The 27,251-nt window shown below is 36.7% G+C and overlaps 4 protein-coding genes across 6 annotated transcripts in view; 1 reads left to right on the forward strand and 3 right to left on the reverse strand.

The window, feature by feature from the left end:
- Positions 1 to 27,251, reverse strand: part of crim1 (cysteine rich transmembrane BMP regulator 1 (chordin-like)) — a 334,519-nt gene that overhangs the window by 258,495 nt on the left and 48,773 nt on the right. The gene's annotated exons all lie outside the window — the stretch shown is intronic.
- On the reverse strand, positions 1,983 to 6,380 carry gpr132a (G protein-coupled receptor 132a). Its single transcript, XM_083543749.1, has 2 exons — positions 6,218 to 6,380; positions 1,983 to 5,574 (listed from the first exon to the last, which is right to left on the reverse strand). Exon 2 carries the CDS (start codon positions 5,560 to 5,562, stop codon positions 4,510 to 4,512), a length of 1,053 nt encoding a protein of 350 aa, XP_083399875.1. The 5' UTR covers positions 5,563 to 5,574; positions 6,218 to 6,380; the 3' UTR covers positions 1,983 to 4,509.
- ahsa1b (AHA1, activator of heat shock protein ATPase homolog 1b) lies at positions 15,478 to 24,353 on the forward strand. The gene is made up of 9 exons (XM_083543754.1): positions 15,478 to 15,725; positions 16,769 to 16,959; positions 19,717 to 19,799; positions 19,977 to 20,094; positions 21,570 to 21,658; positions 21,802 to 21,927; positions 22,073 to 22,174; positions 22,654 to 22,705; positions 23,221 to 24,353. The coding sequence occupies exons 1-9, from the start codon at positions 15,646 to 15,648 to the stop codon at positions 23,391 to 23,393; spliced, it is 1,014 nt and encodes a 337-aa protein (XP_083399880.1). The 5' UTR covers positions 15,478 to 15,645; the 3' UTR covers positions 23,394 to 24,353.
- The window catches only part of LOC310727385 (dr1-associated corepressor), a 9,065-nt gene continuing 5,881 nt past the window's right edge, over positions 24,068 to 27,251 (reverse strand). The window contains exons 2-7 of one of the 3 annotated variants that reach the window (XM_083543825.1): positions 26,347 to 26,487; positions 26,172 to 26,244; positions 25,956 to 26,049; positions 25,691 to 25,807; positions 25,413 to 25,506; positions 24,068 to 25,204 (exon numbers count right to left, since the gene is read on the reverse strand). In XM_083543825.1, coding sequence (XP_083399951.1) covers positions 25,163 to 25,204; positions 25,413 to 25,506; positions 25,691 to 25,807; positions 25,956 to 26,049; positions 26,172 to 26,244; positions 26,347 to 26,388 — 462 coding nt within the window. In that variant the 5' untranslated portion in view covers positions 26,389 to 26,487 and the 3' untranslated portion in view covers positions 24,068 to 25,162. Of the gene's footprint in view, positions 25,205 to 25,412; positions 25,507 to 25,690; positions 25,808 to 25,955; positions 26,050 to 26,171; positions 26,245 to 26,346; positions 26,532 to 27,251 lie in introns of those variants that run through there. The other 2 variants (XM_083543826.1, XM_083543824.1) reach the window with 2 other exon arrangements.

Raw genomic sequence — 27,251 nt, forward strand, 5'->3', positions numbered from 1 at the left:
TTTATTTACATGTAAAAGCATGTAAAGAAAAATTAAAGCTATACGTGCTTGATAATCAGTAGCCTTCTTGTAGTTGACACCACATTGATAGTAAAAGATCTTTTAATGGTGGCTCATTAATTTATATCAATCTTTCAAAAAACGTATAATGTTCATAAAGTCAACTCTGTGTTTAGTTCATTTGCTTGTCTTACCAGTCTTGCCCTATTGTAGTCGTTTTTGTTGAGGTATTGTTGCATCTATTGTTACATTGCTACAAAAATGGAACTTTTGAAAGCTGTATTCGAAACTTCTACACCAGGGGTGTCCAATCTTTTCCAGAAAGTGCCACTGTGGGTGAAGGTTTTCATTCTAACTAAGCAAGTCCAAAACAAATGTTACCTAATGATCTTCATTTTCAATCAGGTGTGACCATTGATTCAATGAAAACCTGCACCCACACTGGCCCTTTGTGAAAAAGATCTGACACCCCTGCTCTACAGGCAAGATTAGCTTTGCCACTTAATCACATAGTGAAGCAATTTACTGGGCTAGGAGTAGCACAAAAACAATTAATACTATTTTATTAGGTTCTTAATTCAGATTGTAAGGAGTTACCACTCTCTCCTACAGTCTTCTCCATTTTTTTTTTAGATTTGTAGTTTTCATTTAGTTTTTAATTTTATATCATATTAATCAAGTGCTGAGAATGTGCCTGTGAACTAATAAAAAACAAAGATTTTGCAAAGATTGGAAAAGGTGAAAGATTATGAAGTGAATATTGTCTGTACAAGAAGAATGTGTGTGAACTACTTGTATGTAACTAGTTATGAAAAGGCTACAAAATATTAATGTCCTTCTTGCAGTTCCTGATTGGATGGGGTTGGGGGGTTGCATGGATAATTTCTGGTCTTTTGTGTTTTTCTGATGTAGAAATTTTGCTAAATCTTGGTGACCTTGATTACCTTTTACCTTAAAAACACTGCACATATGTATGTCTACAATCGCTCAAAACAAGCTGCTAGACTGTCTTTCTAAAATTTATCTTCCTACTATCATTTTGGCAAATGTCAAGTCAAGAAGCTTTTATTGTCATTTCAACCATATATAGCTGATGCAGTACACAGTAAAATGAAACAATGTTTCTCCAGAACCCTGGTGCTACATAAAGCAACATAAGACAACAATCACAGAAACAGAAAAACACAGGGCCAAGGACTAGTAAGTGTCCTCGTCACATGAAGTGCATGAGTGCATCCTGGTGCAAACAGTGCAAAGACAACACAAGACAGTGCAAGACAACACAAGACAGTGCAAGACAAATACACAAAACACAAAATAGCTCCACCAGTAAACCTGTCGTAATGAGATGAAGTGAACAGTAGCAAAAATTTTAAAAGAATATTGCGCAAAAGAGCAAAAGAGCAAATAGCAGCAATCTAGGAAGATGTGCAAAACAGGATGTAAACAATTTATAGTAATGAGGTGATGTAGTGTGAGTGGTGCTGAATTACGGGTGTGCGAAGTGAGTACGAGTGTGTGTTGAGTCCGGGTTGTACAGATCAGTCACACAGTTTTGTGTGTGTGTGTGTGTGTGTGTGTGTGTGTGAGAGAGTTCAGTTCAGTTCAGTTCTTTGTTGAGAACTTTGCCTGATGTCTTGAGGGAAGAACGTGCAGTTTTTATGGGGGGAAAAATTATTAACTTTAAGCCATGGTGAAGTTCCAGCATGATTACAGGAACGTTTGCGTGATGGCGATCACAGAGACTTGGCTTGAGCCTACAACTGAATGATTTCGGAGAACCGGTGCGCATGGACCGGTAAGTGAGGGGTATGTATGTATATTAGAGAGAACTGGTGCAAATTAGTGTTGATTAAAGAGTATTTGCCTCGGGAGTTTCCTCAGTTGTTTGTCACAGTAGTTTACATTCATCTCCAAGCAAATGAGGATAATGCCGCAAGAGAGATTGAACGAGTGGTTCACAAATTGCAATCTGAATCTCCTGAAGCACACAGTTTTATTCTTGGAGATTTTAATAAATGCACATTGGAGAAATCATTGGGTCACTTCATCCAGTATGTAACCTGCCCAACATATAATTGTAAAATTTTGGATCTGTGTTATGGATCGGTTAAAGCAATTGAAATATCGCAAAACAGCATCAATTCCTCTAGGTACACCTGCACACATTTTTTTGCGATCAGGGCTTTGTAGGGGTCAAACATTTAAGCCCTTTGGCAAACAATTTGCCTTCTACAAAAGCCAAATATTTTAGATTTTGACTAGTCAGTCCAGAGAACCTGCTGACATATTTCTGCACCCAATTTACTGCATTTTCGTGCATAGTTGAGTTAATTAGCCTTGTTTTTCTATGTCAGAGGTTTGGCTTTTTGGCCACAATTCTTCCATAAAGACCCTTTCTGGCCAGCCTTCTTCCTGCCCATTTCTTTGTGTTTTGTGCATTTCTTTGTGCTGTGAAATGACGAGTCAAAATTGAGGGCACAAATCTTTTATGTGGTGAGAATCTTTTCTTAGGTAAGTTCCTAATGGTTGGTATTTATACTTTTATTGTGCATGTAATCAGCAAAAGAACACCACTGCAGTGGCAACAGCTGCACTGTATGAAGATGTGATAACCTCAAGATATATCAAACAGCAAAGACTTCAATCAGAGAAACCAGCACCGGATGTCTTTGGCATATTCAAAACATTTTGTTGCAAAATCATGTAAAAGCTATGGTAATAATCATCTGATTCATGTAGTAATTAATTTATTACTTAAAATAATAATGGTTTATTAAATGTTTTGCAAATGTAATCACTTTTTATGTATACTTTAAAATTATTTATATATATAAAATATGATGTGATGTATTATAGGGTTAAGAACAAAAGTTAATAGGTATCAAATTCTATCCAGCATTGCAATAGGTTTACTGAGCTCAGTGCTGAACTGAATACCGAAATTCTGAAGTGGCGCAACTTTTAAATTTTGTAATATCAACTAGCTTCTGAGAACTTGCAAAACAGGATGCAACTACATTGTTGTGAGTTCAGCAGTCATTGGTTTAGTGTCTTTTTAGATGCTTATTTGAGTTCATTCGCCTTTTTATTAATATTTCATTAGTTATTTTGTTATAGGTTACATAAATCTATATTCTAAAGATGAATTTCTGAGCCCGGCCTGAAATATTCAGTCACTGGGTTTTTATTTTTCACTTGTATACATAAGCCTTTATGTTCCAGTCTATTTTTCGGCTCGTAAAATAATTGAATCCTAAAAAAGTACCACACACACACACACACACACACACACACACACACACTGTCCACTGTATGCATATGTAGAGTTGTTCATTTCAAACATCAAAAAAGGTGATCTCTGTGACTATGACATGGATGTTGGTGCCAGACAAACTGGTTTAAGTATTTCAGAAAATGATGAAAAGACTCCAAAGCAGTTTGTAGTGCTTACACAGAGTGAGTCATGCATACAGGAAGTCTACAATAACTCAGATAAACACTTTCTCCAACCATGCTAAAAAGAAAACATCTAATGTCAGGAGATACTTAGGAGATACTCCTAGTCAGGTCACACTACTGTCATTAAAGAACAAGGGGCTGATGCTACAGTGGACCACTGGATAATTTAAACTGAATAGTTAAAGACTGAAAATACTTTTGCTAGTTTTTAGCTGGCCATTTGTGTAAGTGTACATTTTGCCTGTGCAATCTTATTTGATTTTGAGAAATATACTTATCCTTGTTGGTGAAATGGTGTGGTAGGCTTCATTCTGCACTTAGTTATTTACATAAATTAAAACAATTTCTGAAATACCTGTAAGTGTAAAAGTATTATTTTGCAACATGACTTGAACATAAGTATAAAACATAATGGCCATAATTGTTGAAATGAAAGACCCAAGAAATGTCTATTGTTAAACTAAATAAAAAAAATAATAAGTGCAGGTATCTGTATCTGCAGTGGTTGTAAAAAAAAAAAAAATTTCATTGATCATCTATACAACACATTGCAGATACAAAGGCAGGGCTTGTTTCATACAGTGAAATTTTGAAACTCAATTTTATGACTCAATACTTACATATGCAAGGCAAATTCATTCTAGAAAAAAGTTTGTTTCCTTTAGTACATTAAAGCATTTCCTGTTAAAAAAACAATGTCTGTTTTTTTATGCATGGTGTAGCAGCTAGGCAGTGGAATGTACAGAATTGTGGGGCAAACTGTTTATCTGACATTAATAAGGGTATTAAAATGCATACAGTATGTTAAAATGGAACACCAAAACTTGTTGAATATTCAAACAATACTTCCTAAATTGTCACGGTCAAAGGCAGGCAAGAAAAACATTGATCTTTTTCACTCTGATTTCCTATTGGGTCCCCAGATAATGCATATAAAATTTTGAAAAGGGTCTTTCAAAACATACACATTCACAAAATGTACATAGCTTATGCATGTCATCAGAGTTTGATCAAATAAACATAATTCACATGGTTTCATTTAACATGTCATTTTTCCACTAAAACCTCCTGTGTCCCTCCACTTGACCTCAGCCAGGTACAATTTTTCTGTTCATCTTCTCGTGATGACAGAAATAGTCCTGTCTCTTGTCTAGAAAGGAAGCACGTGCACATGCTTCTGCAGATCTCCTTGCGCATGTTGTCACTGGCCAGCACATACAGAATTGGGTTCATAGCACTATTAAGAGTGGACAGTCCCAGTGAGATGGTGTAAGATGAGTACATTGTTGTGACAAAGGTACAGGATCTTGCTGAGAAATGGTAACTGACAGCCCGTAGCAAAAGAATAATGTGATAGGGTGCAAAGCAGATCAGGTAGAGCACGATTACTGCCAGAACGAGGTAACGGACTTTCGTCTTCTGCTCTGAACTCAGACCTTCACTGGCCTGGACTATAGACAGAATGGCTCGATTGGTGACGAGCAGAATGCACAGTGGAATCAAGAACCCAATAACAAAGCGTACATAGTTGAAGGCAGTAACGGTGGCTGTGCTCTGGCCAGGCTCAAAGCACAGTCCCTTCTTATCTGTGTCACCCTCTGGCATGATGAACACCGGCATGTGTCCCAGTCCCACTAAAACTACGATCACCGAGGTGACTAGCACAGCCCATTTGATCTGCCGTAGATCTCGAGATTTCAAAGAATACACAACAGCAATGTAGCGGTCCACAGACACACAGCACAAGAGGAAAATGCTGATATACATGTTGTTAAAAAAGATATATCCTGTCATTTTACAAGCCAAAGAGCTAAATTGCCAGAAATGACCTTTGTGTATATAAATGGCCCATGAGGGTAACGTGCCTAAATACATCAGATCACACACAGACAGACTCAGCAGATAAATTCCCAAAACATTCTTGTTTTGCACCTCAAGGTAAGTGAGATAGATGGTGACGAGGTTAGCAGGTACTCCCACAATGAGAACAATGCCATACAAAATTAAAAGTGGAAGTCTGTCGTTTTCATAGGGAAGGCTGCAGTTGACATTACTCAGTGATGAGTTCAATTCATTGAAAGAGTGGTTATTTGCTCCCATGGTCACTAAACACTAAAACATTGGCAAAAAGAGACAGAGACTGAATCAGTAATCTGTATAATAAAAGATACAGTTCCATTTAAAAAAAATGTAATGTATTGCCTACTTCTGTCACATGCTTTAAAAAGACATGTTTATTTTTTTTTTTAGCATGATCTCTTCCATTTAAGTGGCTTTTAGATGGTTGGCTATTTGTTTGCTACCAGTAAAACCATTTCTGTGCAAAATGGTTAAATAACATTGTAGCATTGCTAATACAAACCAGTAATAGTCACCAATTGTAGCTTAATTTACTTCTATTAAGAATTAGCTATATTATCACATCCTAATCCTTGTATAAGTGTTTCACAAGGAAGATAAAAGTTTCAAGTTCTCTAAAACACTTTGTACGAATGAATGCAGGGCAAAAGCTGAATGGTTGTGATAACTTTTATATTCAATTAAATCAAAACCAAATACATAATATATTAATTAGCTTCAATTTTGTGAATAAGCCTACAAATGTCATTATTGTAAAAAAATATATATATAAAACATGTTTTTTAAACTATTTAAAAACAAACATTACCAGTCTGTTAAAGCACATGTATATAGAAGATTATTCAATTTTTACAATTATTATTTGAATTATAAGCAAAATCTTTAGAATACTTACATAGAAACAAGCACGTAGAGATGTTCTAAATGATTTGCACGCGGTGCTTTCATAAGAAAAAAAGAAACAGAGTTACACATCCGTTTTTGGGTTGCACATCCCCCACACTAAAAGTCAAAACCACCCACCTTTCTTTGTTCTTAAGTGTAATGATGAATTTTTCACTTACACTGTTATAGAGAACATATATCAACTCAGTGTTACAAGAATAATCTAAAGCACTTCAGCTGACCAGAGAAGACATTTAATATCAGCTGTACTTGGCCATGTAAAGCCAATCTCTTTGATTTTTATTTGACTGAACTTAAAGATAAAGTTTTTTTTCTTTATTAATATAAATATACTTTAAATATAAAGTACGGTGGCCGAGAAGTGCAAAACACATTAACAAATCCAAAAACAAATTAACAAATCCAAAAACAAATTAACAAATCCAAAAACAAATTAACAAATCCAAAAACAAATCAACAAATCCGAAAACAAAACAACAAATCCAAAAACACATTAACAAATCCGAAAACAAATTAACAAATTAGAAAACACTAACAAATCCAAAAACAGCGGCGGTTAGAGCACCAAATCCTAACCACTAGACCACCAAGGAACCCAAACTGTAATCAACAATAACAGAGACGACTTTCTGGTTAATAATATACTTCTGTTGGTAAAATTTTATATACAAAATCGAAATACTTGAAACCAACGTTTTGTTTTTGCATTTTATAATGAGTTTATTTCTTTCACAACAGCCCTAAAAGTGATTAGAAAGAAAAATGCAATGAATCTTTTGTCCTTTATAGAAAAATATGATTTACAGGATAAACCATAGCCCTGTTTATTTTTACCCTTTTTTTTTACTTTAATTTGATGATTATTATTATAAATTGTATTTATGTATGTGTATATATTTATATTTTTATGCACCTGTTCTGTGTATTGTAATGTAAATTGTACATGTTATTGCCATGTTGTTTGTATATGGTTAATTGCTTAATAAAAACATAAATAAATTAATAAATTAATAAATAAATAAATAAGACAGACCGGAAAAGGTAGGTATAGTTTGTGAACGTAAACTTACAGATCATTGGACAAGACACCTGTCAGTCAAGATATACAGGTGAATGACAGGTGTCTCGTCCAATGATCTGTAAGTTTCCATTCACAAACTACCTACCTTTTCCGGTTTGTCTAAACCGTTGCACGAAACACATTAACAAATCCAAAAAACACAACGACAAGCCAGACAAACCGGAAAAGGTAGGTATAGTTTGCGAATGGAAACTTACAGATCATTGGACGAGACACCTGTCACTCACCTGTATATCTTGACTGACAGGTGTCTTGTCCAATGATTTGTTTTTGGATTTGTTAATTTGTTTTTGGGTTTGTTAATTTGTTTTTGGATTTGGTAATTTGTTTTTGGATTTGTTGTTTTGTTTTTGGGTTTGTTAATTTGTTTTTGGATTTGTTGTTTTGTTTTTGGATTTGTTAATTTGTTTTTGGATTTGTTAATTTGTTTTAGGATTTGTTAATGTGTTTTGCACTTCTCAGCCACCGTAATAAAGTGTTTAATTATACACAAACACATGCATCATCTCTCTTGCACTAATTATCTGTCAATCAAACTCAGTCAAACTTACTTATTGTTCCTGTTCAGTACAGCTCTGGGCTTAACCTGTAACAAGGCCAGTTGTGACATCTTGTCAAACCCAGTCGAGTATTCTTGCTAAATTATCTATTATTTACTCTGTCAAGCTTAGTTATTGTTCCTGTTCAGTAAATCCATCTATAACCACCACAATTCTATAAAATTGCTTTAAATGTTTTTTTTCTCCAAAATAATTTATATGCATGTCCAGATTTGTTTAGATTTGCCATGTTATGGGGCTGTATATATATATATATATATATATATATATATATATATATATATATATATATATATATATATATATACAGTGGGTACGGAAAGTATTCAGACCCCCTTAAATTTTTTACTTTTTGTTATATTGCAGCCATTTGTTAAAATCATTTAAGTTTATTTCTTTTCCTCATGAATGTACACATAGCACCCCATACTGACAGAAAAACACAGAATTGTTGACCTTTTTGCAGATTTATTAAAAAAGAAAAACTGAAATATCACATGGTCCTAAGTATTCAGACCCTTTGCTGTGACACTCATATATTTAACTCAGGTGCTCTCCATTTCTTTTGATCATCCTTGAGATGGTTCTACACCTTCATTTGAGTCCAGAAATTTTTGATTATACTGATTGGACTTGATTAGGAAAGCCACACACCTGTTTATATAAGACCTTACAGATCACAATGCATGTCAGAGCAAATGAGAATAATTAATGTCAAAGGAACTGCCTTAAGAGCTCAGAGACAGAACTGTGGCAAGGCACAGATCTGGCCAAGGTTCCAAAAAAATATTTGCTGCACTTAAGGTTCCTAAGAGCACAGTGGCCTCCATAATCCTCAAATGGAAGACGTTTGGGACGACCAGAACCATTCCTAGAGCTGGCCGTCCGGCCAAACTGAGCTATCGGGGGAGAAGAGCCTTGGTGAGAGAGGTAAAGAAGAACCCAAAGATCACTGTGGCTGAGCTCCAGAGATGCAGTCGGGAGATGGGAGAAAGTTGTAGAAAGTCAACCATCACTGCAGCCCTTCACCAGTGGGGCTTTATAGCAGAGTGGCCCGACGGAAGCCTCTCCTCAGTGCAGGACACATGAAAACCCGCATGGAGTTCTCCAAGATGGTGAGAAATAAGATTCTCTGGTCTGATGAGACCAAGATAGAACTTTTTGGCCTTAATTCTAAGCGGTATGTGTGGAGAAAACCAGGCACTGCTCATCACCTGTCCAGTACAGTCTCAACAATGAAGCATGGTGGTGGCAGCATCATGCTGTGGGGGTGTTTTACAGCTGTAGGGACAGGACGACTGGTTGCAATCAAGGGAAAGATGAATGCGGCCAAGCACAGGGATATCCTGGACAAAAACCTTCTCCAGAGTGCTTTGGACCTCAGACTGGGCTGAAGGTTTACCTTCCAACAAGACAATGACCCTAAGCACACAGCTAAAATAACGATGGAGTGGCTTCACAACAACTCTGTGACTTTTCTTGAATGGCTCAGCCAGAGCAATGACTTAAACCCAATTGAGCATCTCTGGAGAGACCTAAAAATAGCTGTCCACCAACGTTTACCGTCCAACCTGACAGAACTGAAGAGGATCTGCAAGGAGGAATGGCAGAGGATCCCCAAATCCAGGTGTGAAAGACTTGTTGCATCTTTCCAAAAAAGACTCCTGGCTGTATTAGATCAAAAGGGGGCTTCTACTAAATACTGAGCAAAGGGTCTGAATACTTAGGACCATGTGATATTTTAGTTTTTCTTTTTTAATAAATCTGCAACAGTGTCAACAATTCTGTGTTTTTCTGTCAATATAGGGTGCTATGTGTACATTAATTAGGAAAAGAAATGAACTTAAATGATTTTAGCAAATGGCTGCAAAATAAAAAAGAGTGAAAAATTTAAGGGGGTCTGAATACTTTCCGTACCCACTGTGTATATATATATATATATACAGTGAGGAAAATAAGTATTTGAACACCCTGCTATTTTGCAAGTTCTCCCACTTTGAAATCATGGAGGGGTCTGAAATTGTCATCGTAGGTGCATGTCCACTGTGAGAGACATGATCTAAAAAAATAAATCCCGAAATCACAATATATGATTTTTAAACTATTTATTTGTATGATACAGCTGCAAATAAGTATTTGAACACCTGAGAAAGTCAATGTTAATATTTGGTACAGTAGCCTTTGTTTGCAATTACAGAGGTCAAACGTTTCCTGTAGTTTTTCACCAGGTTTGCACACACTGCAGGAGGGATTTTGGCCCACTCCTCCGCACAGATCTTCTCTAGATCAGTAAGGTTTCTGGCCTGTCGCTGAGAAACAGGGAGTTTGAGCTCCCTCCAAAGATTCTCTATTGGGTTTAGGTCTGTAGGGACGGTGTTCTTGGGATGGTACTCATCATTCTTCTTCCTCCAAACACGTTTAGTGGAATTCTGACCCAAAGGTTCTATTTTGGTCTCATCTGACCACATGACTTTCTCCCATGACTCCTCTGGATCATCCAAATGGTCATTGGCAAACTTAAGACGTGCCTGGACATATGCTGGTTTAAGCAGGGGAACCTTCCGTGCCATGCATGATTTCAAACCATGACGTCTTAGTGTATTACCAACAGTAACCTTGGAAACGGTGGTCCCAGCTCTTTTCAGGTCATTGACCAGCTTCTCCCGTGTAGTTCTGGGCTGATTTCTCACCTTCCTTAGGATCATTGAGACCCCACGAGGTGAGATATTGCATGGAGCCCCAGTCTGAGGGAGATTGACAGTCATGTTTAGCTTCTTCCATTTTCTAATGATTGCCCTAACAGTGGACCTTTTTTCACCAAGCTGCTTGGCAATTTCCCCGTAGCCCTTTCCAGCCTTGTGGAGGTGTACAATTTTGTCTCTAGTGTCTTTGGACAGCTCTTTGGTCTTGGCTATGTTAGTAGTTGGATTCTTACTGATTGTATGGGGTGGACAGGTGTCTTTATGCAGCTAACGACCTCAAACAGGTGCATCTAATTTAGGATAATAAATGTAGTGGAGGTGGACATTTTAAAGGCAGACTAACAGGTCTTTGAGGGTCAGAATTCTAGCTGATAGACAGGTGTTCAAATACTTATTTGCAGCTGTATCATACAAATAGATAGTTTAGAAATCATATATTGTGATTTCTGTATTTTTTTTTTAGATTATGTCTCTCACAGTGGACATGCACCTACGATGAAAATTTCAGACCCCTCCATGATTTCTAAGTGGGAGAACTTGCAAAATATCAGGGTGTTCAAATACTTATTTTCCTCACTGTATATATATATATATATATATATATATATATATATATATATATATATATATATATATATATATATATATATATACAGATACAGTGAGGAAAATAAGTATTTGAACATATATATATATATTTGAACAGATACAGTGAGGAAAATAAGTATTTGAACATATATATATATTTGAACAAATATATATATATTTCTCCCATGCTATGAGGCACACTGGGCAGATGGCTTACTGTTTCTGTTTATATCTGGTAAGGACTCTTGCTGCTGAATTTTTGACTAGCTGAAGATTTACTTACTAGAATATCCAGACAGTAAAGCATTACAGTAATATAGTTTAGATGTAAAAAAAAAAAAAAAGCATGAACTAGATTTTTTCTGCATCCTGTACCATCATATTTCTTATGTTAACAATGTTTCTAAGTTGAAAGAAGGCTATCTTAGTAATTTTCTTCACACGAGCCTAAAGGGAAATACTAGAATTAATAATCACACCATGGTGTTTCTATAATTCAGGAGGCTCTCCACCCATGTTATTTAGTTTGTCACCATTTACGTTCTAATTTCAGAGTGGTCTGTTGTGTGTATGATTATTATACCACAGTGCAAATGTTTAGGGGGAGCTACATCATCTAGAGTATAACAGCACGTTGATTCTAGATGTTCAGAAGCCTAGTTGAGCTCTGCGGTAATAATGGTAATGGTAAGAAATGATATTAACTTTGGGAGATTATTGATAAAACTTGCTGCTTAGTTGACATGAATGTACTTTTGACACGGTAACATTCCGAGGAACATAATGATCTGGAATAACTTCAGACTCTGGAATTATGACTATTTTTTTTATTTTTTTATATTTAATTGAATTGTTAGTATTATTGTCCACCACTATGAGTGGGTCCTATGACTTTCTGATTAATTCCTGCTGAATCTAGATTGGACACAACTGCTGTTCTTAAGGGTTAGGGTCAGGATTATCAAAATTAATATTAAAGCCACCGACAATTAATGCTTTTTCTAAAGAAGTAGCTAGGTTTGAAATGAAATCTGCAAATTCTACAAGTTATCAGAATAGGGCCCTGGAAAGCTATAAATAATAATTAATAGAATTGACTGACTAGACTTGTTTTTGAATGCTACATATTTTATGTTGGTGTAAAGAACTACAGAAAGCAGTCATGTGTTCACATGAATGGGACATGTATTCAGTTAACAAAAATGGCTAGCAGAGGAGCATTTTCAATTCAATTCAATTCATTTTTATTTGTATAGCGCTTTTAACAATGAACATTTTCTCAAAGCAGCTTTACACAGATTATTAAAAGGTGATTAAAAGTGAATATGTTCTTTATAAGTACGTTTGTCCCTGATGAGCGAGCCGGTGGCGACTGTGGCAAGGAAAAACTCCCCGAGATGGCATAAGGAAGAAACCTTGAGAGGAACCAGACTCAAGAGGGAACCCATCCTCATCTGGGTTGCACCGAATGTCCATTTATAGCAGATATACGATGTTGCGGGGTACAGTGATGATGATCAGAAGCGAAATGTAGTCCTGAGTCAATGTAGCAGACTGTTGACATTAACTACAGTCCAATCCATCCTCAAAGCTTTCGTTCTTACTGCGGAATTTCATAGAACCACCCAAGGCGTTGATGAGAAACTGTCCAAGAATAAACAAAATAAACATATGTAACCTTTGGATTTAACAGAAATAACCTAAAAAACCTATGGTTTTGACAAAAAAAAAAAAAAAACAAGAAATAAACAGCTCAATAAATAAAATTTTTATATAAAATAATCTATACTCAGTTGTTAAAGTGCAACATGTGAAAAACAAAAACCGTCATTTTGACTTTAAATATAATTTTAAGGGGAGGTGGACAAAACTGTTATAGTATGTGGGCACTGTGGCATAAGAAAGCCATGTAAAAGTAGCATTACGTAATGCCATGCATCTAAAGTGACATCACCCTGCTGTGCCAATGCAGGGATCAGACCAAAATAACCACAGCAACAGCTTCTTACCACCATTAAGCGATTACCAAATCTATTGTAATGTTTATCTCTGCAGACGTGAGGCCATACTCTGTTGTGGACAACAAAGGATTTAAAAATATGAAAGTTGAAAGTGCTTGAGCCACGCTACGAAATGCCCTCACGCACCCAGAGAGGAGGTGGCGTCGCACAGGGCAGCAAGCAGAATGCCAATGGATAGTGGTAATTTGCTGGTATGATGGAAACACAATTAGTAAAAATACCCTCACATTGCAAAGATGGTAATATGCTACCTTGCTGTGTCTGCCACTTTAATTTCTAGTGAGAAGGTGTTCTCCACCGCAGGTGACATAGTGACTGCTAAGAGTTCTACTCTTCCTCATAAAATGTAGTCATCCTCATCTTTTTGAATAATGTAATTATAAGCTTAGGTCTGTTTTCAGGTTTCAGTTTGTTTTTCACATGTTGCACTTTAACAACTGAGTATTAATTCTTTTATATTAAAATTTTTTTAATTGAGCTGTTTATTTCTTTTTTTTTTTCTTTTTTGTTAATTAATTTGGACTGTTAGTTTTGTGATCCATTGCACCACTAGTCCTATCTTTAGATTAAAAGTGCTGGCTGTGCATTCAGTTGTATCTATTTCAATGTTAATCAAGTTATTTAAAAAAAAAATACGTTCTAAGGATTCTGGGAAACACACAGTCTCAATATGGTGGACCATGAGTGATGACTCCGTGCAGCTAGCAGACAGTTGGTTTAGCATGTTTGTCTGTTTCCTGCCTTTGGCTTTGGATAGTCACTGGTTAACTTATCCTATTCTAATACTATGACCTATGCTGCAAGAAATGAGAGCAGCCCCTTCTCGAGTGCGATGGATACCATTCCACCCTAACAGACCAGCCTTGCCCTCAAAATTATTTTAAATTATCTATAAAGCCCATGTGGTTTTTGTAGCATCACTCAGACATCCAGCAGTTCAGACACCATAACCTGCTGTAAGTTACATCGCCACGCCACATTGGGATGGGGCCAGAGCAAATTATGGCATCAGACATTGCCTACACTGATTTACACACCTCTATAATGTTACTCTTAGTAACCTCTGACATCTTAGAGAACCTATGTTTGACTAAAAACCAAAGCTACACCTAAACTGTTCTGCTGGTGCTCCTAAGGGCTTTGCGAATATGCTGCCGAGTCGTCACCCACTCGCCAAGCTGCAAGGGCTCTAATGCCGGAGTCATGGAATTGCTGAGTTTGCCTAAGGCATCCAGACTTCCCGCTGCAGAACCTGGACTGCTCTCACACTCACTTATCCTCTCTTGACTCTGGATGTGCTTCTCAAATGCTGGGATTTTTTCCACCAGAGAGCTGACTAACTTACATTTCTCACAGATAAAATTAAGAAGTGATGGATAAGACTGACTATACATTCCACACTCCACACTGAATCAGCTGGATGCTCGACATATCGAAGAAATCACTGACCTTACCTTGTGTTTACCATAGTATGTGTGTGTTCAGTTCTGCCAAGGAATTGAAAAAGAAAAAGAGAAACAGAGCCGACAGAAAGTGGAGAATACAGGAAAACAAAACAATAATTCAAGATTATTTAAGGGAAGAGAGATAGAAACCTGACACAAACACGAAACTCACGACAAACAAATAAAAATCGGAAAGTTCAATCTTATTAATCCTTTAATATGTATGGAAAAAATATTTATATTTATATTAATTTACCTTACAAACATTAGGATGGAGGATGCTGAGGAAGACACCAACTGACAGGCTCAAATTGTAATAACACTACTGTCCAGCAGAGGCCGCAACGGACTCCTTTAAAATCACGTACAGAGTACGTTTGAATGTAAAAATATACAGCTGCTTTATTACAGGCGAGAAAGAAAAATACAAATATACAAATTAATAAAACTTACAGGTATAATGAAAAAGTACGACGTGTCACCTTAAAACAATAAATAAGACATCTGAATGAATAAATGAATGAATTAATGGATGAAGGAATATTGCTATTAAGTATACAAGTACTGTATGAGTAGGAGAATGCTGAGGATCAAGCCACCAGGAAGGAGGAAAGAGAGGACAGGGGGGTATGGAGACGGAAGATCCGCTGTGGCGACCTCTAATGGGAGAAGCCGAAAGAAAAAGAAGAAGACATACTTGCGAAAAAATTAACGAAATGCAATCAGTTGCTATTTAATAGAAATTACATGTAAAACGCAAAATAAATTCACGCATTTATTTTCTTTATTTTAATAAGTATTATTATAATTTACAATAATTCTGAGCAAGCCGGAAAAGGGAAACAGAAACCGTCTCGACAGGCGAGGTGCGCACACGGAGCTTTTACAATGTGACGCGTAATTCCGTTTCCAGTAATTTCTACGGGCAACAAAACCTGAGGTTCGCGTGTAGAGTGTTCCAGAAGTCGCCCGCTGACCGGAGCGTGTCTTCCCCTGTCGCGTAATAGAAATTAAAGAAGCATGGCTAAGTGGGGAGAGGGGGACCCTCGGTGGATCGTGGAAGAACGAGCGGATGCTACGAATGTCAACAATTGGCATTGGTAAGATGAGGAAAGGACGCGGTGCCGGCGTGCGGCTGTTGAGAGCCATCTTTGCTAACCGTGGTAGCAAAGCCTGCATCATCACCGGCACCGATCTCATCACCCAGCCTTATATATTTACATTTTACCAGTGTGACAGATACATAGCTGGGTTATTTGAGACTAATTGATCGCAAACCAGGTGTATTTGTGATCCACGTGGAGGTGGGTGGTAGTTAACGTAGACATGCAGCATTGTTTAACACGCTATGTGTTAGCATATTAATCATGCCATGGGCGCTCCTTTGCTTCGGATCTTGTTGATTTACTTCATCTAGATTTTCTATACGTGGATCGTTATATCTACACGCTGCCTATACAGACAAGAGCCACATGGCTTTAAGCAGATGCTCTCCAGCATGTTCTAGGTGTTTCTCCACATGATTAGTGCAGAGAAATCTGCGCTATTGTTTCAGGAAAATGTATTTCCTAGTGTTTCAGCAACGAGTTCTTCATACACAGTGACAAACATTCAATACAGGTTAGCACAGTATCTAAGTTCAATAATCCGTTTTCTGTCTTGGGCAGATTTGTGATTGATCAGGAGTAAATATAACGGAAATACCGGGTGTGAATCTGGTGTAGATTGTGGGTGGAACGCCGGTCAGCTGATGGGCAACATACCCAGATAAATGCCACCTACATTAACATCTATATGCATGTATTGTGGAGGTTAGAAGATATCAGAGGAAACATGGGGAAAACAGAAAACTCCACAAAAACAGTAACTGGTCGCACTCATCTTCCCTGTCTTTTTGTTTTCTTTTTCGGTTTGCATCAAGTCTTCCGAGTGAACCGTCCTGTGTGCAGTGATTATTTTTTTTTTTGGTCTTTTGGTTGTTGTTTTTTTTTTTTACGCAAACAATAACGGGCAAATATCGGCTTTTGCATTATAATTTTTTTAATGTTTGACAAATATTCTTTTTGTCCAAAGTTTTGATGTAATATTTGCAGTCCCTGTACCTAGGCTTTTTGTAAACTCAAGCTGTTGCTTTCTTGGTCAGGACGGAGAGGGATGCTACAAACTGGTCATCGGAGAAGTTGAAAGAGCTGCTGGTGGGCTTGCAAGTAGAAAACGACGAAGGCAAATGCGAAATCACAGAGGTCAGCAAGGTGGAAGGAGAGGCTTCGATCAACAACCGCAAAGGGAAGCTCATCTTCTTTTACGAGTGGAACTTAAAGGCCAAATGGAAAGGTGAGTACAATATAATCAGGTTGGCAGTTTTGTGTGTGTGTGTTGCTGCATAGCTGTCGCTATTTGTATAATATTTACATTTTTCACACCGGAGGCATATTTGTGTTATCTGTGATTTGAAATCTAAATATGTGAATGTTGAGCAAAGCGTATGACTCGCACTTTTTCTGTGGCTGAACTTTAACTGTCTTTCCATTGGTCAAATAACACAGTACATGTTGGGTAAGGTTTTACACAATGAAGTGAGCACATTAAAGATTCATGTTGGAATTAATAGAAAAAACAAATCTACGTGATGACCTGATAAGAGAGGATGCTTGTGAATGTAAGAAATGTTAAGCATCAGTGACAAAAAACTGCACAGTCAGTAAATGCATACAAGCGCCTGAGACAGTTTAGGATAAAATCATTATGGAGAGCTCTGTAGTTTAGGAAGGAAGGAATGGAAGGCAGGAGATATCAGCAAAAGGCTTTATTTTGCCACAGCCATGTTTTCTTACACAAACACACACACACACACACACACACTCAATATCACAGTCACAATTCTTTGCATGTTCATCTCTCAGCTCTCATCTGGGTCCTTATTATTGTCTGTCACTCACTGGAAAAGTGCACACTTATTAAAACGATGCTCTATGGGAGGTGGTAGTTTAGTGGTTAAGACATTGGATTTCTGATCTGAAGGTCATGAGTTCAGTCAAATCCCAGCATCACCGCTTATTTATTTGGAACTTTGGATAAGAGCATCTGCTGAATGCCATAAATGTAGATATAAATGCCCCGGAGTATGCTTCTAAGTAGGGCTGAAATGATTCCTCGAGTAACTTGATTACAAAAATGAATAGAGACAAATATTTTTAATCGATGCTTCGTTTAACTACATTGTGTTTCCCACGGACCATTACTATTGACTAGGGCTGGGCGATATGGCCTAAAAAAAAATCCCCGATTTTTTCACAAAAAATCCGATTTGCGATTTAAATCGATTTTTTACCCCCTGCTTAAAATCAACCTGCATATGACAAAGAAAATGTTCAAAAAAAAGTTTTCACTTTATTAAATGGGTTAAAGTGCAATCAGAAACAACAAGCCATTGTAAATTGTGAAAATAGAACGTAACATAACGTAAAATGAGCAAACCTACAAATAAAAATGTTTTATGAGTGTTTAAATGTGGAACATGATTGAAAATGCACCTGAGGTTTTGAGTGATTTTGCCTTTACTTTTCTCCAAAACTCCACAGTAAAATGAGATAAAATTTAACAATAAATTTTAAGTAATAGACAGGGACACTGTAAATTAGAAGTATTTGAAAGATTGAGCAAACCTATAAAGAAAAATGTTTTATGAGTTTGATTGTGGAACATGGTTAAAAATGCAGTGATGCTTGGAGTGATTTTGCCTTTACTTAAAAACTTCACAGAAAACTGAGTTGACATTTGAAATAAGAATATAATAGACAGGGAGATTCTAAATAAGAATTATTTAAAAGATTTAGCAAACCTCAAAAAATGTTTTATGAGTGTTTGATTGTGGTGATTCAAATGCTCTGATTGTTCTGTTTCTTAACGGAAACGCCGTTCTGAAGTGTCTTTACAGGTATTTTGACCGCTCCCACCACCCATACCGGAAGTGTACGATTAGACGCGCAACACTAAACAAAGTTCTTAACCTTTGTTCTTAACCTTTGTTTATATTCTTAACCGTGTATTTTCAACATGCGGCTGCTTAAGCGCAGTCTTGTGCTGCTGCTGTTTTGTTCATTTCGTAGGGCCTTACATCTCTCCCACTCGACAGCATGCCTCTGTTTGAGGTGCTGCAGTAAATTGCTTGCTCGCTGCCATGTTGTTTGTGTATCTCTATGGCAAACTCGCGCGGGAGAGTTCGTTCGAAACTATGGGAGCCCAGAGGGGAGCGTCGGCGGACATTAAAGAGAAAACCGATTTTTATTAAAACATATCGATGTAAACTACACATTCAAGTTACTCGATAAAATCGCTTTATCGCCCAGCCCTACTATTGACGCACCACCCGCTAAAGTCTGAAGCGAAATTTTAAGCAACTTTCCCGAGACAAGAAAAACCACATCACAATACTGTGTGAGATTTATTAAATAAATACATGAGTATGAATAAGTTTTATTAAACAAATAGTTTCCCCATAACCTACTCTACAGTGTCACTGCAGAGGGACTTTTTGAATGCACTGTATTTGTATTTTGATGTAATATGGCGGTTTAGTTTTCACAGATATTCTTGTATGAAATTTCAGCAATAAAATGTACATTTTTCTAAAAGAAACAAAGAACTTGTTCATTTTAAGAGACCCGTCTTATTTTCTTTCTTTTTAGTATTACACTTTAATAAAGAAAAAGTATTTCTTATCCGATTAATCGCTGGAATAATTGTTAGAATACTCGATTACTAAAATAATCGCTAGCAGCAGTCCTACGTTACCCCTCAGTTCCTTCGGTGCCGAGTTTCGCCCACGAAGTTCCTGTCAGTGGTTGTAAAGGAATTGTGTAGTGATTGTCTATGACTCTATAAAATGATAAGCAAGTATGCAGTAGTGTTCAAATGTGTCCAAATGATTTCTAACAATTTAGATATTACAAAGTTGAAGGAACAAGACTGTATAAAGTCTATACTTTTTGTTTTGTTGGGTTTTGTATATCAATGTTTTCTAACCTGGTTACTGAAGACTAATTTATTTAACGTTATTTGTACTTTCTTTTTCTTTTTTTTTTTGAACAGGAACATCAAAATCAGGGATCAAATACAAAGGTGAAATTGATGTTCCAAACCTTTCTGACGAAAATGATCAGGATGACCTTGACGTAAGTTCTTGTATTGCACAAAAACACCGATTAAAGTTACAATTTTATATTGATTTTTTATTTTACTATTCAAATTTCTGAATTAAAATCATTCTCAATTCCTAACTAATACTAACTATTGTTTAATGCTGTTTCTTCTCAAACTAATCGTGTCTTTCGTTTCTTGGTGGGGGACAGATCAGTGTGTCTCTTTGTAAAGATGAGCCTGACACACCACTCTTTACTCTGATGAAAAAGGAGGGGGCAAAGAAAGTCTGTGAAGCTCTGGTCAGCTACGTTGAGCTTCTCAAAACAGGTCAGCCATTCTCACGTTGCTTCTGACAGCCAGCATTGTTATAACTCCAGTAAAGGAGTAGTTGCCCTTACCCTGAACTTAACTATCACAAGACCAGTTCTAGATATATGAAAGTGCTATAAGTACGGCTGCACGATTTGGCAATGTCATGTTGCAAGTCCACTTGATTGGTTTCGTCAAGGAAATTGACACAAATTAGTGATGATGCTGAAATGTGTATTTTGTAAAACTATAAAGGTTTTCAAAATTAATAATATTTTTTACAAAATGCAATAACATTTTCATTAGTGTAAAAAATAATTTCTAAGGTACAGATGACTGAAATAAAACCAACAATTTTCACAAAAGAATTTAAACATTTTGTCCGAAAAAACGGGGAACGGCCTGCCGCTGCCCTCAGCCCATTAAAATTATTTACCTGTTTTTTGTTTTTTTTTATAAAGTTTAAGATACAGTGTATGTTTGCAAAATTGCCTGAATTCAAGTACGTAATCATTGTTATAAATGTGTTTCACAGCAACTTAAATTTAAGCGACTTAAATTTAGCAAATTCAGCAGTTTCTCTCTCTGCTCAGCGCCGGTGATCTTAAAGCTAAAATATCACCATGTAACAGAGTTGTCTGTTTATTGGCTACCAGTTCAGTGTCGGTCTGCTCGGCATCCGCCTTCACCTGGTCTCCACGCTGCGTGCCGCCAAAGTCATGTGACCACGTGTGCACTGCCTAAACTGAGACTATCTGGTCTTTTTTTGTTTTGTAAGTGGTGTGTAAAATCTGCAAACTGTTCTCAGAAAGTATTTGTCCACACATGCACTTATTTATTTAATTAAATCACAACGTTTGCCATCATGCAAGCTGATTTGTGCTACAATTAATCGTGCAGCACTAGCTATAAGCAATGTGAGGCTTTTTGATAGCGACTTGGCCCTCCACACCTTTAGTGGACTGTGGTATTCTGCAGTTACAGACAGGAAACACTAGAGGGCAACAAAATGCCAGGGTAGGTTTTAAATATCGAGACAGTTGCTGATTAACAATTAAAGTTCATATATATATATATATATATATATATATATATATATATATATATATATATATATATATATATATATATATATATATATATAAATAAAACAAATTGAAAAAACTTTTTTTCTTTTTTTTTTCTTTTTTTGGGAGGCAGGGGCTTTACGGCAGTCCTAAAATTTCTTTTCAATAAGTCTTTAATCGAGGTTTAGGACAATATTCCTTGCATTTATGGAATAGGTAGACACTCTTAAACAGAGTGGCCTGCAATAATGTCAGCTGAGCAGTTAAGGGTCTTGTACAGGGGCCCAGCAGTGGCACTGGGATTTGAACATCAACCCTTCTAAGTCAATGTCCTTACCACGGAGTTACCACTTCCCATTGTATGCTATATTTATACTGTATGTTCACGGCTTCATAATGAATTTGTCTGCATTTTTATTTGCGCAGAGTTCACACAGGGTATGATCTTGCCGACAGCGAACGGCATGACCAAACAGCCCATGTCTCAGACAAAAATTAAAATGGACAAAACCCAGGTAGGTGTGGACACTTCAAATTCCTAAATATATTATCCTTTAATAAGAATATTTTTGGAGTAACTGTTATTCATTAATTAAAATACTGGGGATCTGATCTGGCCTTTAATTTATGATCGACATTGTGTGTTCGTCCTGTACAGATTGGCTCAGGCAGCACAGCTCCTCCTCCGTGCACAGGAGTGAAGATTCCTACTTGCAAGTTCTCACTGAAAGACACTTTCCTCACTTCACCAGAGGAGCTTTACAGAGCTTTTGTCAACCAAGAGGTCAGTAGAATCCCATTTAATAAACACATGGAAAAGTGCTATTCTAAGTATTTACTTTTTTTTGTAATATTATGAGATGATTATATATGAATTATTTCAATAGCAATAATTGTGTGTGTGTGTGTGTGTGTGTGTGTGTGTGTAGATGGTGCAGGCGTTTACACACACTGATGCCACAGTTGAGGCAGAGAAGGGAGGCAAGTTTCGCCTGTTGGGTGGAAATGTATACGGCGAGTTCCAGGAGCTGGTGAGAATCTGCTTATTTATATTAGAAATATACAGAGATCTATGTGGGTAAAAGACAAAGATCACCTTGTAACTGTTTTAAATGGCTTTGGTTTGGATTTTGGTGTGACTGCAGTCCGCAGTTGAACAATTCATACGTGTGCATTCGCGTGATTCTACTGTTTGTTTAGCCGTACTCTTGTGGAACATCTTTATCTTTCTAAACATAGTGCTTCATAATCTACAATATACAATTTGAAAGATCTTTATATTACTTAATGTTGTATTTTTCCCCTTTCTATCTGTATAGAAGATGTTCTGGTGGATGTAAATAATTTTGGCTTAGTCATGGACAGTCGAGAAAATCATTTCGCAGCACGTCATACAATGTATGGTTGCGTATGCGATCAATACATTTAACATATAAGTAGACTACATCGCCTTATACAGAATAGACAGTTCTGTGGATGGAGACTGATAATGGCTTTGGGGTTCCCACAGGTTCCCGAGGAGAAGATAGTCATGAAATGGAGGTACAACACGTGGCCAAGCGGTAAGGGATGAAACTTTCAGAAACACCAAATCATGTTTGCATAATTAGTCTGCAGTAGTCTGGAGGACAGAGTTCCAAATTTCATTACATTGATCAATATAGCCAATAATAAATGCATAACTAAAGGGGTTTGTAAACATACTTTATCTGTTGCCTAATAATTTAAGTAGGGATATTTTGATTTATTGAAATTCATATCAACTGAGTGCACAGTCTCTTATATCATACAAAAATATTTAGTTGCTGAAAGAAAAAAAAATATGGGTATTTTTATTCAGGATAACTAAGTTTAATTTTAATATGAAACAGCCACAGCTTTCGCCTATAGCTGTTATACATTTATGATCAGCTTCCACTTCAATGAGAAATACCCTGATTATTAACCCTTTTCTTATTATAAAATCAACATAAAAATGTGTCCTTTGCTATAGTTAGGATTCAATTTAAAAGTAAAGTTTTCCATTTTCGCTATATTTTACTTTGTCTTGTACGTCTGTGTCTACGTGGGGATGTAGAGCACTATGCGACAGTGACGCTGACCTTCATAGACAAGGGCAACGAGACGGGGCTGAAGATCGAGTGTCGAGCAGTGCCAGAGAGCGAAGAGGACCGTACCCGAGAAGGCTGGCAGAGGTACTACTGCCAGGCCATCAAACAGACATTTGGCTTCGGTGCACGACTCTGCTGAGCTCCAGCTTCAACCATCACTGTTTTGGCAGATTTTCTTTTAGTTTTTTTTTTCTTCTTCACTATGTACAAATGAGCACCTGGAATGTGACTCTACTGAAAAACAGACTTAACATTGCACCATGTTCTACCTACCTTTCTGGTTTTGGTTTCAATGTTAAAAATAAATGAAAAATCCAAAAATCAGAAAAGAAAATGAATAGATACTATGATAGACATGGAGGAAGAAAGGGAGTCATTGTATTGTTTTTGTTTTATTCTTTCATGTATCTGCATACGTGTATAAAGAAACGTTTTTACTGTAGCGCAGGAAGATCTACATTTGGCACTCACCTCCTGACCTTGTCTTGAGAGGGGCATACTTGACTAGTGCCTTCTTTGGATTGAGTTTAATTTATGGATCTACGGCAAAGACGTGTTTGTCATGTAGGACTGAAGAAAGAATAAATCGTCAGACCACTAAATTAATTGTCAAATTTTTTTCTGATTGGATTTGACCAATATTAGAAAGTTTTCATTTCTATTCATGTTTATCAATATGATATCTTAAGGTCGAATAAATGTGATATATGCTAAAAAGTTTGTGCTCAGAAAAAGGACCCAGGCTTGAAACTGACCTGTATTGTATGTTCAGCAGCCTATATATTAGAATTAGTCTTGACTGCACAAAAGAGCTTTGTTTTTTTCCTTGTATGGTCTGCTTTTATATTAATTTCCCTGGTAGATTTTTGTCTGATTTATGTATCCACTGCAATTCAAGTGTTTTTGCAGAAGATGAGAATAGAAAAAAAAGAAGTATATGAACACACAGCAAAAAGTTTGTTTTAAATAAGGAACTGTTCTAGACTTATAGAAATCTGATTTTATTTATTTCATCTCTGCATAACAATTTGGAAACGGGTCACACTGTTCCATTCACATGTTTTCTTAAAAATAAAATGACCTTTTCATCATGCTCACACTTCTATTATAATGTCCAGTGCTTTTTACTTCTAAGTGTATCAGGAATTTAGTCAATATTTCAAACATTGTGTAGAATCCACAGTCCATCTTTACTGAAAACCCTTAAAACATCAGTGTTGTAGCTAAAATATGCATCCGCTTGTGTGCATTCTTGCAAAAGCCTATGTTCTTCTGGATAACAACAGGGATTAAAGTCAGGTAAGAAAGAGTACTGTACTTCTATGGCATTGATATTACATTAGCTCCTTAACATTTGACAGTCGCAGGTTCAACAACAGTTATGAATCCAACACAGGAAGAAAAAAAAGAAATAGTAGCAGTAGTGCTCTGAAAAAAGATCTCCCCTTTATAGAATAAACACAAACTCATTTTCCTTATAAGGATTTAAAACTTAGTTAAGTCATATTTTCACAAATCTATATATTGCCATTTCTTTTGTTCAATCAAATTCTACACGGTCATCTTTTCTTTACATTTTAATTGTTTTTCAGTAGCAAAAAATTACAAATTAAAAATTTTTTCTGGGAAATATTAAAAGAAAAACTTGTTGGGCCTTCATAAATATTGCTGCAGTTTTCACTGAGGTGAGCTACAGAGTCAATGACATTTGAACATAAATAATATTAGTGATGGTGCAACATGGAAAATATCTTATTCAACTTTTTTTTTAATTTGACCTTTTATCTATTCTTTATCTAAAGCAAATGAGAGAACCCAGGTCCTCGTGCTCCTGTTTAGCACACGCAGTCGAACAAAAGAATCCTAGGTGAGGGACTCACTGCAGCAGCTGCTATTCAGCAGCTGTTATCAAGGTGACTGTGTCTCCAGGCAGATGACAAGCTCCGACTCCTAACAAATGAGAGAGAAATCAAGCATAGGCAAAGCATATGACATACTATATATGAGATAAATATACTTTGACACTTATGCAGAGAGCTGCAGTGTGTGCACACATGTACATGTTCATAACTCACAGTGTCACCATGTCTAGACTGTTTTACATCTGGCACGTGAAGCTTAGTGCATGACATTAAAAGCTTTTCAAAATATTTCTTACACTAGAGGAGTCTGGAGGCTCTATATTATGCCTCTTAGGCAGCTCATCCTCCTCTGGTGATTTGGTTTTGATGGACTTGTTGTGCCACTTCTTTCTGGAAAAGAGGTCAAGATTTATTCTCGAAAGCACAGAGAGCACTACAATGCGACAGTGGATCCTTGGCAGAGCGTCTCCAAAACATTTAATTATGCGGCAACACTGCTAAGAAATAATCCATGTCTTGCGATAAGACAAAACTAGACATGAAATGGTCTTTTAGCTGAAAGTTGGATACTAACCTGTGCCCCAGACACTTCCCCTTGGCTTTGCTCTCTTTCGCTGCTGACGAGCCGGAGGCCTGTTCCGCAAGCTCCTTCAGGAAGTCGAACAGCTTCTCCGACTCAATGCATTGTTTCCTATAGGATAATAGTGAATGTTAAACAGAGGAACAATCAAGTGCACCGTTGCCCTTTACATACAAAGGCAAGAAGGAAGAGCAGAATAATAAATCAGTAAATTGGAAACAGTGGTTAACCTGTAATTAGAACCTTTTAAATCACTTACATGTGACTGATGGACATGACTCTGCTGTTCTTGGACTGTGTGATTAAGCTGGTCTTGGTGAGCAATGAGATCAAGAACATTTCCAGAGCTTTAGCTTAGCTGGAAGTCAGGGAACATAACAGAGGTAGTAATGCTGACGTTATTTATTTTTATTTTTTTACTAATCAGCAGATAGAACTTGGTGGGTGAAAAGCAAACAATGCTCCCAAAGGATACAGATGATCACCGGAACAGCAGTGGCCATCCTGCCCACCTCCGTGTCTTTCTGCATGATTTTCTTAATGCGACCCTGAATGGGAGATCAGCACAGGATGGCTCAGGGTCAGGAGCCTCCAGGCAGAGAAGAAGGAAAAAACTAACAAATGACTAAGAAACCTTAGGAATTACTCACGGGTGGGAAACGAACGTTGTACTTTCTTTTCTGTCCAGGCATCTCGGTCCTTTAAATACCCGCTTGTGGGTTACATTTTGATGCATTTGACAGGTCGGTATTTGGCCTTCCATTTGTTTACCTTCACAGGAAGTCCAGCGTCTGAAGTGAAGAAAGCCGAGAAGTGGAGGTGATCTTTACGCAGGCCACGCCCACACACCCACAATTACGTCAAAATTGTATTTTTTACAAAATTGTATTTGAATTAGTATTTAAATTAGTATTTTTTAAAATTGAATTTGGGTGACTGAATATACGTTTAGACATTTTTTTTTGTTGTTGACTCTTTTCATAAAGCAACATCTAATCATCCAGACACAATGTCTTGAGCTTTAAATGGCTAAATAATTTTATTTAATAATATATATATATATATATATATATATATATATATATATATATATATATATATATATATATATATATATATATATATATATATATATATCGGTTAAAAATTAAGCCAAATGTATGTCGTCGATATTCATTCAAGTAATCCTTTTATAATTATTTGTTTAATAACGTGGAAAAAGTATAGCATAATAGAAATAAGGGAATACAATTGTATTACGCATTTAATTGACCAGACGAGATCTCTAGCCAGTGGTTCGCGATGGATTTATTTAAGACTTAGATAAGTGTATATTTCCATAGCTTCCATAGTGCCATCAACTGAAATCAAATCAAGTAATCACCAGCAGAGGGCAAAATAACTACACTAGGTCTATTAATCAGGCGAGAGTTAGGATGAAATGCCAAAACATCTAGTGACATCTAGCGGCGATTGTGTGAAATACAACTCAACTCTTGACGCGTGGAAGATCCACATCCGATGATGACGTGTGTGAGATAATGCGTTTGGAATT

This window comes from Silurus aristotelis (genome assembly GCF_946808225.1).
Source record: "Silurus aristotelis genome assembly, chromosome: 6".
Classification (NCBI taxonomy): domain Eukaryota; kingdom Metazoa; phylum Chordata; class Actinopteri; order Siluriformes; family Siluridae; genus Silurus; species Silurus aristotelis.

What these genes read in the sequence shown, in the direction of transcription:
- ahsa1b (XM_083543754.1), top strand. Translation starts at nt 15,646, where the DNA reads ATGGCTAAGTGGGGAGAGGGGGACCCTCGGTGGATCGTGGAAGAACGA. An exon ending in CTTAAAGGCCAAATGGAAAG is followed by an intron (nt 16,960 to 19,716) that starts GTGAGTACAATA and finishes TTTTTTGAACAG; the next exon opens with GAACATCAAAATCAGGGATC. An exon ending in ACGGCGAGTTCCAGGAGCTG is followed by an intron (nt 22,175 to 22,653) that starts GTGAGAATCTGC and finishes GGGTTCCCACAG; the next exon opens with GTTCCCGAGGAGAAGATAGT.
- gpr132a (XM_083543749.1), bottom strand. Translation starts at nt 5,562, where the DNA reads ATGGGAGCAAATAACCACTCTTTCAATGAATTGAACTCATCACTGAGT.